A 16,811-nucleotide genomic window follows, 5' to 3' on the forward strand; every position below is an offset into this window, starting at 1 on the left:
AGTTTCCTCATTCTCAAAAAGTTTGCAGCCAAGGAATAGGGAGAAAAGAGTACAAGTGGATAATAAACTTAAGAAGTTAGGAATCACATCTATATAAAATAAGACACAAATCAAGGATCACTACTTTTCAGTAATTTACATTCTCTGCATTCAATGTCTATGATCTTTCAGATAGGGTTCAACAAAATTGAGAAGAATAAGCTGGGTACCTTAACTAATTCCTGAGACCATCAGGGTCTTCCATTATAGACTTTCAACTCAAACCTCAGACCACTCAAATTAGATGCAAAGCTGTAATTATTATAGAAAACTGAATTATAATTATCCTGGCATTCACCCATAAAAATATTTCCCAAATCTATTTTTAAAATTGAAAACAGACAAGGGTCTATAAGCATATCTGGGACCCATCTTGGTATGCTAGTTTCATTCAAGCTAAATTTGCATTTGCTTCTTAATCACAGTGCTGAACCAGTTCTCTACCAAGAGGAAACAAATTAATTCTGGGCTCCTGAGGAAAGTACCTAGTAGATCTTCTCTTATTTCCTACAGATTATGAATCTGCAATCAACAAGAATCAAATAAACACAGTATCCATTTTATAGCACTGGAGCAATTCAAGCAAGAAAAGTACATTTCTTTGTTCAAAGAATAAAAATATACAATTGCCTATACATGCACATATGCAGTTTCCCATATATTTCACCTACAAGATTTTCAATTTCTTTTCACTTCACAGTAAAATAATAGATACCCAAGATGCCAAAGCTCTAGATGCAAACACCTAAGAGGGATAGCTTAGGTCTAGGCAGCACATTTAAAAACACATTCTATTTTTTAAAAATAAAAAATAAACTATGAATTTTATACTTGAACATAGTATAGTATACACTTCCATATGTCATATATTTTGGAAATACACGGTAGAATTTTGCAACTCACAAATGTCTTCTCTATACACATGAAAAATGGAAGCCTGAACTTCCATTATTTGAGATAAATCCCCATGAGTTCCAACACTGTCTTCCTTTAAAATGCCCTACCAAGGCCTCCCTGGTGGCGCAAGGGGTTAAGCACTGCACTATGAAGCAATCTGAAGCCCCTGCAGCATGAGTTCAATCCCCGGACAGCCAGGGAGCAACCTACATGGTGAAGCTGACCACTCCTGTCTCGCCCGCTGCTCCCCTCAGCAGTGTATTTTGTTTAGTCTGCCTGTTCTGTTCCCCACTCTGTCTCTGGTGAATCCTCTCACCCCCCCACACCTCTGCCCTGCAGCCCAGCTCTTGTATGCATAAATAAATAAATCTTTAAAAATAAATATTTAAAAAAAAATAAAATAAAATGTCCTACCAAAGGATTTCCATTATCAGTGATACATACAATTCAGTTGAAAAGCTAAGAGCAAGTTTAATGAGGAGGGTGTGGGTAGAATCCAAAAAGGGAACTGAAATTACAGAAATCTTCTATTAAAGGTAGCAGGATCTGAAAGAATATTCAGCAAGAAAACAGAAGAGAAGAGTTGGAGTCCATCTATCCAACACAGGTCTCAGATTTCTTATCCGAAAAATAAGAAGGCTGAATTTGATGTCCTCAAACTAGCTCAAAAAAAAAACCAAACAATTAAAAAAAAACCAACAACTTTGGTGAAGCAAGGTAAGGAAAATATCACAATAATAATGGTTACTAATCTTCCCAGAGAAAAGAGGGAAGGCACTTAAGAAAAGTCTCTACAACTTAATTGTGTCAAAAAATTAACCAAATGTGTTCAAAAGCAGTTCTACAAAAACTCATAGTAATGCCTCTGGGTATAGGGACCATAAATAGACATAGAGAGAGAATTATTAGTTCACATTAGGTCATTACTTTCCTCAAATTTGTATTTTAAAAAATGGGGGAAAAAATGAGTTTTGCCCAAGGAAATAATGTTCTTAAAACTAAAAGGATGATTAGCAATGTTGGTAGATTTCCTGGAATAGAAAGTGAGGATTTTTTCATGTACTGTCAAAGAGTACTTGCACTGAAAGGACTACAGTAAAATTCACTGCTTTACTCAACAGATATTTATATAGTGCTTAGGATGTGCTTCTACTGAGTATAAAAAAATTATAAAATGATTTTAAAAAGAGACACTCATGCTCTTAAACTTATATTACAGTAGACCTTACAAATACATTAGTAAATACAAAGATGCAGCTGGACTAAGCAAAGGTTAAGCATATGAAAGAAGACTTAGAGATTTTGTTTTTGTTTTTATATTTGAAAGATCACAGTTCTTCACATATCCATTCCCACTAGCCAAAGTTAAGAATTGGGGGCAAGTTTAGACACTTTATAAAGAACAGCAGCTCCTGAACCATCTGCTTTGCTCAAAAAATGAAGATCCATCACACGCAAATTTCACTTTACTCCAACCCTGCAAGAATATTATTGTCAGTCTGGGTAGATAACATTTGGTTTATAATTGACATGGTGAACAAACCATGCTTTATAAAATGACAACAACCAGTGCCTCTGTGGGATGGAAAAAAAAAATCAAACTGTCATATGAGTCCAAAAATCACTCACTTTCAGCAAGTTCTTTTGATCCATTTAAGTGTCCTGTTACTAATCTTCTTTAGATGAATAAATGTACAAAATACAGAACTTAAAATGAACAACAGAACCTTGTCAGACAAATATATGACAGAATAACCTGAAGGATTTTTTTTTTAAAGAACATTATTTCCCAAACCAATATCATGTAAAACTGTAGTGACATAGCCTTTATTATGGTATTCTTACCTGGTAAGGAACAATACTGCCATGAGCAGTGCCCCAACGTTCTGCTTCCTTTTGGGCAATAAGATAATTAGCAGCTACATGGGTCAAACACGCTACCTACAAAAATAAATAAATAAATAAACAGTGGTTGTTTATGTACACTAATAAATATGCAGAAGATTATAATATGAATATTCTCATTTTATTTCATTTCATGTCACTGTAGAAGGTAAAAGAAAGATAAAAGCGTCCAAACAGGTTAGAAAATGTGCAAATACCCACACTTTTGTCATACAAACAACAAAAAAATAAAGAGCAGTATTATATTACTCCTTGTGATTAAGTACTGATTAATGGTCAACTGAGAAATGAATACAGAAATATTCAGTTCCTGAAAAGATCATATGAAGACAGAGGTTGACTAAGTCCTTACCATCAAAGCCATAACAATACATCAGCAACTAGTACATTCCTTTCCCTTAATGCTGGTCATCACTGAATGGATGAACAAAAGTCAAGGGTTACATTCCCCTAAACATCTTATTACATGAAACAATAATAATAAAACTCTATTTTGTTTAAATCAGTTTAGTCAATTTTGTTACTTCCTGCCAAAAGTATCCTAGCGCACACAGAGGATCAAGATTTGACATTTTTTATTCACTAGTGATTCATCCTCCCTTAAATAAAAGTTATTGTACCTTATCCCAACTTGATCCAAGCCTCATACTGTCATGATTACACTTGTTTCAGTTGTTAAGAATCATAAACAGGGCCTCCCCGGTGGCGCAGCGGTTGAGCACTGGGTTGTGAAGCTGCCAGCAGCCTCTGCAGTGCCGGTTCGATCCCCAACTGCTCTCCAGCCACCAGAGGAGGGTCCCACATGGCGTGCAGACCTCTCCTGCCGCCCGCTGCTCCCCTCAGCAGTGTACTTAGGACCTTCTGCCTGCTCTGCTCCCTGCTCTGGCTCTGGTGAATTCTCTCACCCTCCCGCGCTTCTGACTGTACCCAGTGCTTGTATAAATAAATGATTAGATCTTTAAAAAAAAAAAAAAGCTTAAAAAAAAATCATAAACATGGGCCTCCCCCGTGGCACAGCGGGTTGAGCGCAGCACTGTGAAGCTATCTGCAGCCTCTGCAGCGCGGGTTTGATTCCCGGCCTGCTAGGAGATTCCCACATGGCGCCACAGACCTCTCCTGTCTCTCCTGCTGCTCACCTCAGCAGTGTACTTCTATCCTTCTGCCTGTTCTGCTCCCTTCTCTGTTTTTGATGAATTCTCTCACCCTCCCGCACCTCTGACCTGTACCCCAGCGCTTGTATAAATAAATAAATCTTTAAAAAATAAAATAAATTTAAAAAAGAATGATAAACTTATTAAAAAGGTCATCTAAAACTTAAGTCTTCTAAATCTATTAAAGAAGTCATCTGAAAGTGACTCCCACCCTGTTTCACAAAGAGATCTCAAAAATCTATAATAATTAAATTCTACATGAGGATAATGAATTAATTTCTAGAGGATAATGAATTAATTTCCACCACACAGAGAACGGATTCCAAAGACTGCTTCCAAGGGCCCAGAACTGTGGGAAAGGAATGATATAATAACAACTTTCCATAGATTCCAGGAAAAAATGCATCCAGCCTGGTAAGATAAGGATGATATTTCATACTTACATTTCACATTCTAGACCATCCAGTATGATTGAGAATCTACCAAACCAGCAATCTGAACATACCCCAAATTGTATTGGCTCCTGGGATATCTCAAAGGGTACTTTTTTCAGGGTTCAGTATTGCAACCTGTTATTGCCTTCTTCTTGGTGTGACAGCTGTGCCCACTACAAGGTCTATCAGTTGGGCTCAGCATGTCTTGCTTGTTGCCCTTCTTTATGTTATTTTTGGGATTTAAACTCCCTTTCATGTTCATTTACTTCTCTGCTGAAATTGGAACTGCCTTATGGCAGCTGGTTTGGCTGTATTGCCCACGTGGCCAAACTAATACACTTTGAGTTATCCACTTCTGGACCTCCATCTGGTCTTGAGTATTTGAACCACACAGCATTCCAGGGTTGCCTGGGGCTACCTAGTGCTAATCACCATCCACTTCTGTGTCTTTCAAAATGAAAAATTAAATTAACACTTTATGTTAGAAGTGCACTACATGGTAAGTCAAGATTCATGGTTTCTAATTTCTATCAACCTCTCAGTAGTTTACAATTGTAAGTATATAATTTAACTTCTTTGACTTTCAGATACATTTTTCATAAAATACTGGTGATCTGAGATTATCCTGCAATGCTTAAATTGATCTGAGATGATTTCCAGAGCTAGGTATGAGCTGAATACTAGTTCGTAGATCAGCCTAGTTACCTCATTTCTTGCCCAGTATTGCATTTTTTCCCACTTTTGTTTTGTAGGAAGCGCACTAGATGGTAAGTGCTCCTGACCCTGCCTTGAATAACTATATTTGACAACTATTTAATAAAAATAATCCTGCCCTTAAAGAGAGTTTGAACCACTTTGTGATTGAGCTCAGTTGGTTAGAGCATAACGATAATAAGTTTGAATGAAGAGTCAGAACTCATCTTGCAGCCCATTTCTGAATGGAATACCATATCCATTCCTTCCACATAATGATAACTCATGAACACAAAAAGAATTTCAGAACTAGCAAGCTCCCACTGGGCAAAAAGGTTAAAAATTATTTTAAACCACTGACAAGCAAAAAATAAAGTATGATTTGTCTGTAACTACTAAGAGGCCTAGTTGGGGCAGGGGTAGGGGGGACTTGTCTTTATAAAAAGAGAGCAAAAGGGATAAACTTAGCAACTCAATGTTTAAAGGGGCATGGCATTACAGATCTAAAACTAATCTACTATTTACAAGAATGTAATTTAAGGCAGGAAAAGGGAGAGAAAGTCAACAGCTCTGAAGTGATTATATATGAAAAATCAGAGGCGTCCTGGCAAGTAATGACAAATTTTCCACAAATTGAAAGAATGCAGTAGTATGTGACTTTTAGGTTAATAACTACATACTGTAGATCCATTCTAAATATTGCATTAGATCATCCCCTAAACTTAGGCTCATTATTTCATCATGTGGATGCTATATAATTTACTCAGAGGGTTCCTTTATATGGTTTCATCTACACACACATACACACAGAAGTCAGCTTTGGTTTAATAATAATCATTTTGCTAGCAAAACTATTATTTTAGATAATATAGTGGGTCCTGATATTTTTTGTATCTAAAGAGAAAACCAATGAGGTGGTCAAAGTGGATCTCAAAAGGCATAGCTCAAAAAGTTTGAGGATGAATACACCCAATTATTTCCCAAAGGAGCTCCACAGTGTCTATCACCACACTTCACTTCTACCAAATGAGCACCGAAAAACAATAACAGAATCTTTCATGTACAGAATGATAACCAACTATGACAGCTAAAGTCGGAAAACAAAACAAACTATGATTCACTGCCACAAAACTGATATTTTCCCCTCCTTCTCCCTTCTTATATTCTGACCTCCAATTAAGCTGGACTAAACTGTAATCATGCCTCACTTCTACACCTCCCTGTATCCCCAACTAGTCTTCAAAATCCATTTCAAAATTATCATTTATATTATATTAGATCCCTTATTGACCCAAACAAAATATATTTTCCGTGCCTCTGAAAAAAATACAACTTAGTTTGCCCGACTCCTGCTGTACTTTCACAGTCTGTACCACAATTAGAATCATAACATGGTAAGTCTAGAAGACATAGAACAATTGTCTCTAAACCTGACTATGTATCACAATCAACTGGGGAATTTCTGGACCCCACCTTAGATCTACTGAATCAGAATTTCCAGGGATAGATCCTGGGAAAAAAATAGTCAAGGCACCATTAATCGAACATCAGATTTGAAAACTAAAGTCTTTGGAAAATATAACAAAACCCTTAATATTATAGATGGATAAATAAACAAATTGAAAAGTAAAATAATTTACTTGAGGTCACACAGTGTTCTCCATGCTACAGTATTATTCTATCTTATCCTATATTGGGAACTATTTCACAGTAAAAGTTGTTTATTATAAGCCTTTCATATTTTCCCATAGCACCAAAAATAGAGTTGCACACTAATTTTTAATATATGAATAAAACAGTAATTAACATTTTATTTTATACAGTATTTCATTCAACAAATGTTCTCTTTTGGCAAAATACCAGATACACACACACACACACACACACACAAGTAAATGAAAAGATGTAGCCCTACTCCTTAAAATAGTTGGAAAAAAAACTAAACAGTTATAGAAAATATAGGAACAGGGCTTATCATAGGAGCTCTCCTATTGGAGACTGGGTAGAATTTTAAAAACAAATAGAATAACTTATGAAAACCCTAAGGCAGAGAAGAGACTGACACATTGCGGGAGGGAGAATGAAAATACATACTGTAACTGAAACTAGGCAAGACAGACAGGAAATGAAATTGGAGAGGTTGACAGAGACTATATTATGCCAGCCCTTGCAGGTCCTGGTAAGAAGTGATTTTTTTGCCCACCTTTCAGAATAATCAATTTAAAACCACAAATCATATCATATATCCTTCTACTTCAGACTCAAAGACTTTCTACTGCATTTGTTATTAAATCCAAAGAGTGAACTGAGAAATCATACCAATTATTTTCTCTGATCACAGTAGTATCAAACTAGAAATCAACCACAAAAAGAAAGCAATAAAAACCTCCAGTGTGTGGAGAATGAACTACATGCTACTAAATGACTATTGGAATAATTGAGAATTCAAATAAGAAATAAAAAAATACCTGGAGACGAAATAAAATGGGGACACAATCTAGCATAATCTATGGCACAGAGAAAACGGTGTACTAAGGGGGAAGTATACAGCAATACAGGCCAACATCAAGAAACAAGAAAGATCTCAAACAAATAAGCTTATCGCTACGCTTAAGGAATTAGAAAATGATAAGCAAAATCAAAAGCCAGTAGAAGGAAGGAAATAAAAAAATTAGAGCATAAATAAATTAAATAGAAATTAAAAATTCTAAAAGATAACTGAAACCAAAAGCTGATTCTTTGAAAAATAAGCAAGAGACAAACGACTAGCAAGGTTCACAAAGAAAAAAAAAAGGATTAAATAGCATTAGAAATAAAGGGATGTTACAACAGACATCTAAGAAATTCACTATGAACATATGATGCTAGTAGTTGAATAACCTAGGAGAGATGGACAAATTGTTACTAATGTATACCATCTAAGGCTGAATCAAGAAGAAATAGAAGGGGCATCCCTGGTGGCACAAGGGGTTAAGACACAACCTGTGAAGCTTACCACAGCCACTGGAGCATAAGTTCGATCCCCGGACAGGGAGCAACCCACACAGTGCTGCAGACCTCTCCTGACTCACCCGCTGCTCCCCTCAGCAGTATACTTCAGTCAATCTGCCTGTTCTGTTCCCCACTCTGTCTCTGGTGAATCCTCTCATCCCACGCACCTCTGGCCTGTACCCCCATTCTAGTATGCATAAATAAAAAAATCTAAAATAAATAAATAAATAAATAAAGGATGGGTATTTGTATTAATATAGATTTATTATTAAAAAAAGAAAGCTTGAATACACAATTTGGAAAGAAGGAAATTGAAAAATAATCAAAGAACTCCCAAATAACAAAAGTTCAAGAGCAGATGGTTTTACTATTTCATTCTACCAAACTTTCAAAGATGAAATAATATCTACTCTTCTCGAACTTCCCAAAATTTGAAATAATGGGAATACTTCCAAACACATTTTATGAGTGCAATATCACTCTGATACCAAACCAGACAAAGACACAACAAATAAAGTAATGACCAATTTCCCTGATGAAAATAAATGCAAAATTCTCAACAAAATCTTAGCAAACTGAATTCAACAATGCACTAAAAGGATCATACACCAAAACCAAGTGGGATATAATACAAGGAACAGGAAATTTCACCATCTGAAAATCAGCATAATTCACCACATCAGCAAGAAAGGTAAAAGTCACAGGATATCAATAGATGCCAAAAAAAGCATTTAATAAGATTTAGCATTCTGCAAGTGTTGACTTTTTCCTGATCCTTTGTTTGGTTTCCCTATATTCCTCCTATAAGTGAGAACATCTGAGTCATACAGCAGGGGAGAAGGAGAGAGAGGGGCCAAAACAGGGGAAGGAAGAGTACAAGGAACCATGGTGATGGCCATGGGTACTATGGTGTTGGGAGAATTATGGGGGCTATACAAAAGGGAAGAAATAAAACATTGTACAAAAATGAACAGCAATGCAAGAAAATAGAAAAATCAATTAATTTTTTTAAAAAGATGCAACATCCATTTATGTAAAACAAACATCTGTGGAAAAATGAAACATACTTCTACATAATAATGGACATACATGACAAACCCAGAACTAACTTCATTTTCAATATTGAATGACTGAAAGCTTTTCCATTATGATCTTGTATAAGACAAGGAGTATTACACAACCTAACTAGAATAATTAGGCAAGAGAAGTATATAAAAGGAAACCACATTGGGAAAGAATAATGAAAACTATCATTATATGCAGATGACATGAGATTATAAATAGAAAACCCTAGCAAATGTCACAAAAAAACTAACTGAAACTATCAGTTCAGCAAAGTGGCAGGTTACAAAATAAATATACAAAAACAGCTGCCTTCCTATATGTAAAAAAAAAAAATGAGCTATGAGAGGAAGAAATTAAGAAAACTATGCCGGGGGGGTGGGGGGGGGTGGGGGGTGGAGCAACATGGCAGCGAGGAGATGCTGCCAGTAAGATCTCCCATTAAAAAAAGTTAATAGGGAGGAAAAGCAGCAGGTCCCAGTGAGAACTGGGACACGGAAGATAAACCGGTGACTCCAGCAAACTACCCGAAGAAGAAAGTGGCCATAAAAGAGGACTAGAAGGGAGGGAAGCGCAGAACCCTGCTCCCCTCCCCCGCCCACAGAGGCAGCACTCTCCGACCTGCAGAGAGGAGGAAAACAACAAACCAAAACGGCCACCAAGAACAAAGGACGCAGCAAGCGGGGGACTGAGTGGAAAGGAACTATTGCAGCCACCACACCCCTTGAACGGGAGCTGAGGCGAACCCTGCAGGATTCGCCGCAGCGGTGAGCGAACGGCTCCGGGCGCCATTAGAGAAGAACAAAGACCCCCGGAGACACGCACACAGCCCGGGCTGCCGATGACTCCTGGAGGAACCAGAGGGGAGAAGAGAAGCCCACACAAGATGCCGGCCAGTCCCAACAACACAGTGTCCCAACGCATACGGCAAATTAGAAAACAGACAGTAGGGAGGAGAAGAACCACACACAACCTAGCAACTCTCCAGAGAAAAAGCACACCACAAAAAGAAAACCAGCCCCCAGATAGCAACGACAGTAACTTGGAAGAACTTCTGAGCCTTCCAGAAAGAGAATTTAAAATTGCCGTGATTAAAAAACTGACAGAAGTCATAAAGGAAAACAATGATAAGGGAAAAATAATCAACGATCAGAAGAATGAAATTGAGTCCCTAAAGAGGGAAGTAAAAGAAATGCAGGAGATCAAAGAATTAGTGGAAGAACTAAAGAATTCTGGGAAAAGCAATGAAAGCAGAATAGATGAAATGGAAGAACGAATAAGTGCTCTTGAAGACACAGAAATAAAAAGAACCAAAACAGAAAAAGAAAGAGAAGTACGAAGGAAAAAGAATGAAGAAAGACTTCGGGAACTATCTGACTCCATGAGGAAAGGAAATATAAGAGTTATAGGAATACCAGAAGGAGAGGAGAGAGAAGTAGGAAGAGAGAAAATATACAAAGAGATAATTGAAGAGAACTTCCCAAATGTGAAGAAGGAGCTGAAAATTGATATACAAGAAGCAAGAAGAACACCAAACTTCCACGACGAAAGAAAAAATACAGCAAGACACATAATAGTAAAGCTCCCAAGAATCCAGGACAAGGAAAAAATAATGAAGCTGGCAAGAGGGAAGAAACAGATAACATTCAAAGGAAAGCCAATCAGGCTGACATCAGACTTCTCCGAAGAAACACTACGGGCAAGGAGAGAGTGGAGGGACATAGTCAACAGACTCCAAGAAAACAGATGCCAACCAAGAATACTCTATCCCGCAAAGCTCTCCTTCCTCTTTGAAGAAAGAATATGGACCTTCCCAGACAAACAGAAAATCCGGAATTTCATTGCAACTAAACCCCCACTCCAAAAAATACTACAAGGAGTCCTAAAGCCAGAACCTCACAGGGACGAATAACAATGAAAGAAGGCCAAAAAAAAAAAAGTTATTAAAAGAATAAATAAATAAAATCAAAGGAAAGACAAACACATGGCAAATACAGATGTTAACATATCAATATTAACTCTAAATGTAAATGGACTAAACTCTTCAATAAAAAGACACAGAGTTGTAGCCTGGATTAAGAAACAAAACCCAACCTTTTGCTGTCTCCAGGAAACACATTTAGCTACAAAAGATAAAAATAGGCTCAAAGTTAAAGGATGGAAAACAATCCTACAAGCAAATGGACCAAAAAAGAAAGCAGGAACAGCTATACTTATATCAGATAAAACAGATTTCAAACTCAAAAAGATAAAAAGAGACCTCAATGGTCACTATATTATGATCAAGGGGACAATACTTCAAGAAGAAATAACACTCATTAACATATACTCACCAAACGAAGGAGCACCAAAATATATCAGACAAATGTTGTCCTCTCTGAAAACAGACATCAGAGAAAACACATACGTAGTGGGAGACTTCAACACACCACTATCAACAATGGATAGATCAACAAGACAAAAAATAAGTAAAGAAACTAAAGCTCTAAATAAGGACCTAGAGCAATTGGGCTTAACAGACATCTATAGAACACTAAACCCCAAAAAAACGGAGTACACATTTTTCTCAAGCGCACACAGATCATTCTCCAGGATCGATCACATACTGGGGCACAAGACAAACATCAACAGATACACCAAGATTGAAATCATATCAACCATCTTTTCTGACCATGAAGGCATCAAACTAGAAATAAACCATAAAAAGAAGGCAAGGAACTTTCCTACCTCATGGAGATTAAAAACCACACTACTGGAAGACCACTGGACTAATGAGGAGATCAAAGAAGAAATTAAAAAATTTTTTGAATTGAACGACAAGGAGGACACCAATATTCTAAATGTATGGGATGCAGCAAAAGCAGTAATAAGAGGAAAATATATAGCAATAGAAGCTCACATCAAGAAACAAGAAAGAACTCAAAGAAACAACCGAATCTCGAAGCTCAAAGATCTAGAAAAAGAACAACAAAAAAAACCCAAAACCAGTAGAAGAAAAGAAATAATAAAAAGCAAAGCAGAAATAAATGAAATTGAAACTAAAAAAACAATCCAAAAGATCAATGAAACCAAGAGCTGGTTCTTTGAAAAAATCAATAAAATAGACAAACCCCTAGCCAGGCTCACAAAGGAAAAAAGGGAGAAAGCACAAATAAACAGGATCATCAATGAAAGAGGAGAAATCACAACTGACACAGCAGAAATCAAAAGAATAATCAGTAACTACTATGAACAGTTATATGGAAACAAGTTTAATAATCTAGAGGAGATGGACAAATTCCTACAACTCTACAATCACCCAAAGCTAGATAAAGAAGAAATAGAACACCTAAACAGACCAATTACAAGCAGCAAAATTGAAATGGTAATCAAAAACCTCCCCAAAAAAAAAAGCCCAGGACCTGATGGATTTACAAATGAATTCTAGCAAACATTCAGAGACGAATTAGTGCCTATCCTTCACAAACTCTTCCAAAAAATTGAGAAGGAAGGGACAATACCAAACACGTTCTATGAAGCCAACATTACACTAATACCAAAACCGAACAAGGACAACACAAAAAAGGAAAACTACAGGCCAATCTCCCTAATGAACACTGATGCAAAAATCCTCAATAAAATTTTAGCCATCAGAATCCAACAATGTATCCATAAGATAATTCACCACGACCAAGTAGGATTCATTCCAGGGGCACAAGGATGGTTTAACATCCGAAAATCAATCAACATTATCCAACACATCAACAAAAAGAAATATAAAAACCATATGATAATATCAATAGATGCTGAGAAAGCTTTCGACAAAGTGCAACACCCATTCATGATAAAAGCCCTTGAAATTCTTGGGATACAAGGAACATACCTCAACATCATAAAGGCCATCTATGACAAGCCAACAGCCAGTATCATTCTCAATGGTGAAAAGCTGAAAGCAATTCCTTTAAGATCTGGAACAAGACAAGGATGTCCACTCTCACCACTGCTTTTCAATATAATACTGGAAGTCCTAGCCAGGACAATAAGACAAGAGAAAGACATCCAAGGAATCCAAATAGGAAAAGAAGAAGTCAAACTATCACTATTTGCAGATGATATGATATTATACATAGAGAACCCCAAAAACTCCACAGAAAAGCTAATTCAACTAATCAATCAGTTCAGTAAAGTGGCAGGATGCAAAATCAACATGCAAAAGTCAGTAGCCTTCCTATACACAAACAATAAATCTGAAGAAGAAGAAATCAAAAAAAACATCCCTTTTGTTATTGAAACAAAAAAAATCAAATATTTGGGAATAAATCTAACAAAAGAGGTAAAGGACCTATACAAAGAAAACTATAAAACACTGTTAAAAGAAATAGAAGAAGACACAAAGAAATGGAGAGACATCCCCTGCTCGTGGATTGGAAGAATAAACATTATTAAAATGGCCATCCTTCCAAAAGCAATATACAGATTCAATGCTATTCCAATCAAAATTTCAATGTCATTCTTCAAAGAAATAGAACAATTATTGATGAAATTCATATGGAATCACAAAAAACCCCGAATAGCCAAAGCTCTCCTGAAAAAAAAAAAGAAGGGAATGGAGGCATTACACTCCCAGACTTCAAACTATACTACAAAGCCATAATCATCAAAACTGCATGGTATTGGAACAAGAACAGACATACAGACCAATGGAATCGAATAGAAAATCCAGAAATAAACCCACAGATTTATGGTCAACTAATCTTTGACAAAGGAGCAAAGACTATGCATTGGAGCAAAGAAAGTTTGTTCAATAAATGGTGCTGGGAAAACTGGGTCGCTACATGCAAAAGAATGAAGCTTGACCACCACCTCACACCATACACAAAAATCAACTCAAAATGGATTAAAGAACTAGACATAAGACCTGAAACCATAAAATATATAGAAGGAAATATAGGCGAAACACTACGTGATTTGCACATCAAAGACATCTTTACAGACACATCACCCAAAGCAGTGATAGTGAAAGCAAAGATAAACAGCTGGGACTATATCAAATTAAAGAGCTTTTGCACAGCAAAAGAGACAATAACAAAAACAAAGAGAAACCCCACCAACTGGGAGAACATTTTTGCACCCAACACTAATGATAAAGGACTGATCACAAAAATCTGCAAAGAGCTGATGAGACTCAACAACAACAAAGAAAATAATCCAGTCAAAAAATGGGCAGAAGAGCTTAAAAGAAACTTCTCTGAAGAGGAAATGCAAATGGCCAACAGGCATATGAAAAAATGTTCAACATCACTTGTCATCAGGGAAATGCAAATCAAAACTACCATGAGATACCATCTTACACCAGTGAGAATGGCACATATTAAAAAAACTAGCAACAACAAATGTTGGCGAGGGTGTGGAGAAAAAGGAACTCTTCTGCACTGTTGGTGGGAGTGCAAACTGGTTCAACCACTGTGGAAAGCTGTGTGGAGATTTCTGGACCTACTAAACATAGAGCTTCCATATGATCCAGCAATTCCACTCCTAGGTATTTACCCAAAGGACACAGAAACATCAATTCCAAAGAACACCTGCACCCCTATGTTTATAGCAGCACTGTTTACAATAGCTAAGCTTTGGAAACAACCCAAATGCCCAAAAATAGATGACTGGATCAAGAAGATGTGGTACATATATACCATGGAATATTACTCAGCATTCAAAAAAGATAAACACATGCAATTTGCTGCAACATGGATGGCGCTGGAAGGGATCATGCTCAGCGAAATAAGCCAAAAAGAAAAAGAAAAATACCGGATGGTCTCACTCATAGCAGGAATCTAGAAAACTTAAATAATGGACCAGGAAAATGAATAACTATAAGAAAGTGAAAATCAAAATCAACAAAAAACTATGAACCAGAGACACTTTTAGGTGGGCGGGGGCGGGAGGGGAGGGATTGGGGTCAGAATGGGGGGCTGCAATTGTATGGGGAATATAACAATAAAATTTATAAAAAAAAAAATAAAAATAAATGGTGCTGGGAAAACTGGGTCGCTACATGCAAAAGAATGAAGCTTGACCACAACCTCACACCATACACAAAAATCAACTCAAAATGGATTAAAGAACTAGACATAAGACCTGAAACCATAAAATATATAGAAGGAAATATAGGCGAAACACTACGTGATCTGCACATCAAAGACATCTTTACAGACACATCACCCAAAGCAGTGATAGTGAAGGCAAAGATAAACAGCTGGGACTACATCAAATTAAAGAGCTTCTGCACAACAAAAGAGACAATAACAAAAACAAAGAGAAACCCCACCAACTGGGAGAACATTTTTGCACCCAACACTAATGATAAAGGACTGATCACAAAAATCTGCAAAGAGCTGATGAGACTCAACAACAACAAAGAAAATAATCCAGTCAAAAAATGGGCAGAAGAGCTAAAAAGAAACTTCTCTGAAGAGGAAATGCAAATGGCCAACAGGCATATGAAAAAATGTTCAACTTCACTTGCCATCAGGGAAATGCAAATCAAAACTACCATGAGATACCATCTTACACCAGTGAGAATGGCACATATTAAAAAAACTAGCAACAACAAATGCTGGCGAGGGTGTGGAGAAAAAGGAACTCTTCTGCACTGTTGGTGGGAGTGCAAACTGGTCCAACCACTGTGGAGAGCTGTGTGGAGATTTCTGGACCTACTAAACATAGAGCTTCCATATGATCCAGCAATTCCACTCCTAGGTATTTACCCAAAGGACACAGAAACATCAATTCCAAAGAACACCTGCACCCCTACGTTTATAGCAGCACTGTTTACAATAGCTAAGCTTTGGAAACAACCCATATGCCCAAAAATAGATGACTGGATCAAGAAGATGTGGTCCATATACACCATGGAATATTACTCAGCATTCAAAAAAGATAAACACATGCAATTTGCAGCAACATGGATGGCGCTGGAAGGGATCATGCTCAGCGAAATAAGCCAAAAAGAAAAAGAAAAATACCGGATGGTCTCACTCATAGCAGGAATCTAGAAAACTTAAATAAGGGACCAGGAAAATGAATAACTATAAGAAAGTGAAAATCAAAATCAACAAAAAACTATGAACCAGAGACACTTTTAGGCGGGCGGGGGCGGGAGGGGAGGGATTGGGGTCAGAATGGGGGGGCTGCAATTGTATGGGGAATATAACAATAAAATTTATTAAAAAAAAAAAAAGAAAACTATGCCATTTACAATCGCATCAAAAAGAATAAAATACCTGGGAATGAACTTAAGAAAGGAAATGAAGACCTATACAATTAAAATCAACAGACATTACTAAAAGAAATAGAAGAGGCAATTCCTTAGTGGAGCAAGGGGTTAAGACGCAACCTATAAAGCTATCCACAGCGTCTGCAGTAGGAGTTCTATCTCTGGCCCGCCAGAGAGCTACATACATGGCACAGCAGTCCTCACCTATCTCACCCACTGCTCCCCTCAGCAGTGTATTTCAGTCAGTCTGCCTGTTCTGTTCCCCACTCTGTCTCTAGTTAATCCTCTCCTCTCCCGTACTGCTGGCCTATACCCAGTTCTTGCATGCATAAATAAATAAATCTTAAAAAAAAAGAAATAGAAGACACAAAGAAATGTCAAGATATT

The 16,811-nt window shown here is 37.0% G+C and overlaps 1 protein-coding gene across 1 annotated transcript in view; it reads right to left on the reverse strand.

Moving 5' to 3' along the window:
• The window catches only part of SUGCT (succinyl-CoA:glutarate-CoA transferase), a gene marked incomplete at both ends in the record, with an annotated part of 823,481 nt that overhangs the window by 616,037 nt on the left and 190,633 nt on the right, over window positions 1-16,811 (reverse strand). Inside the window, one exon of the mRNA XM_084229769.1 lies at window positions 2,782-2,877. Within this exon, the coding sequence (XP_084085895.1) occupies window positions 2,782-2,877 (96 nt within the window). The remainder of the gene's footprint in view (window positions 1-2,781; window positions 2,878-16,811) is intronic.

Source organism: Talpa europaea (assembly GCF_964194135.1).
Source record: "Talpa europaea genome assembly, chromosome: 3".
Lineage (NCBI taxonomy): Eukaryota > Metazoa > Chordata > Mammalia > Eulipotyphla > Talpidae > Talpa > Talpa europaea.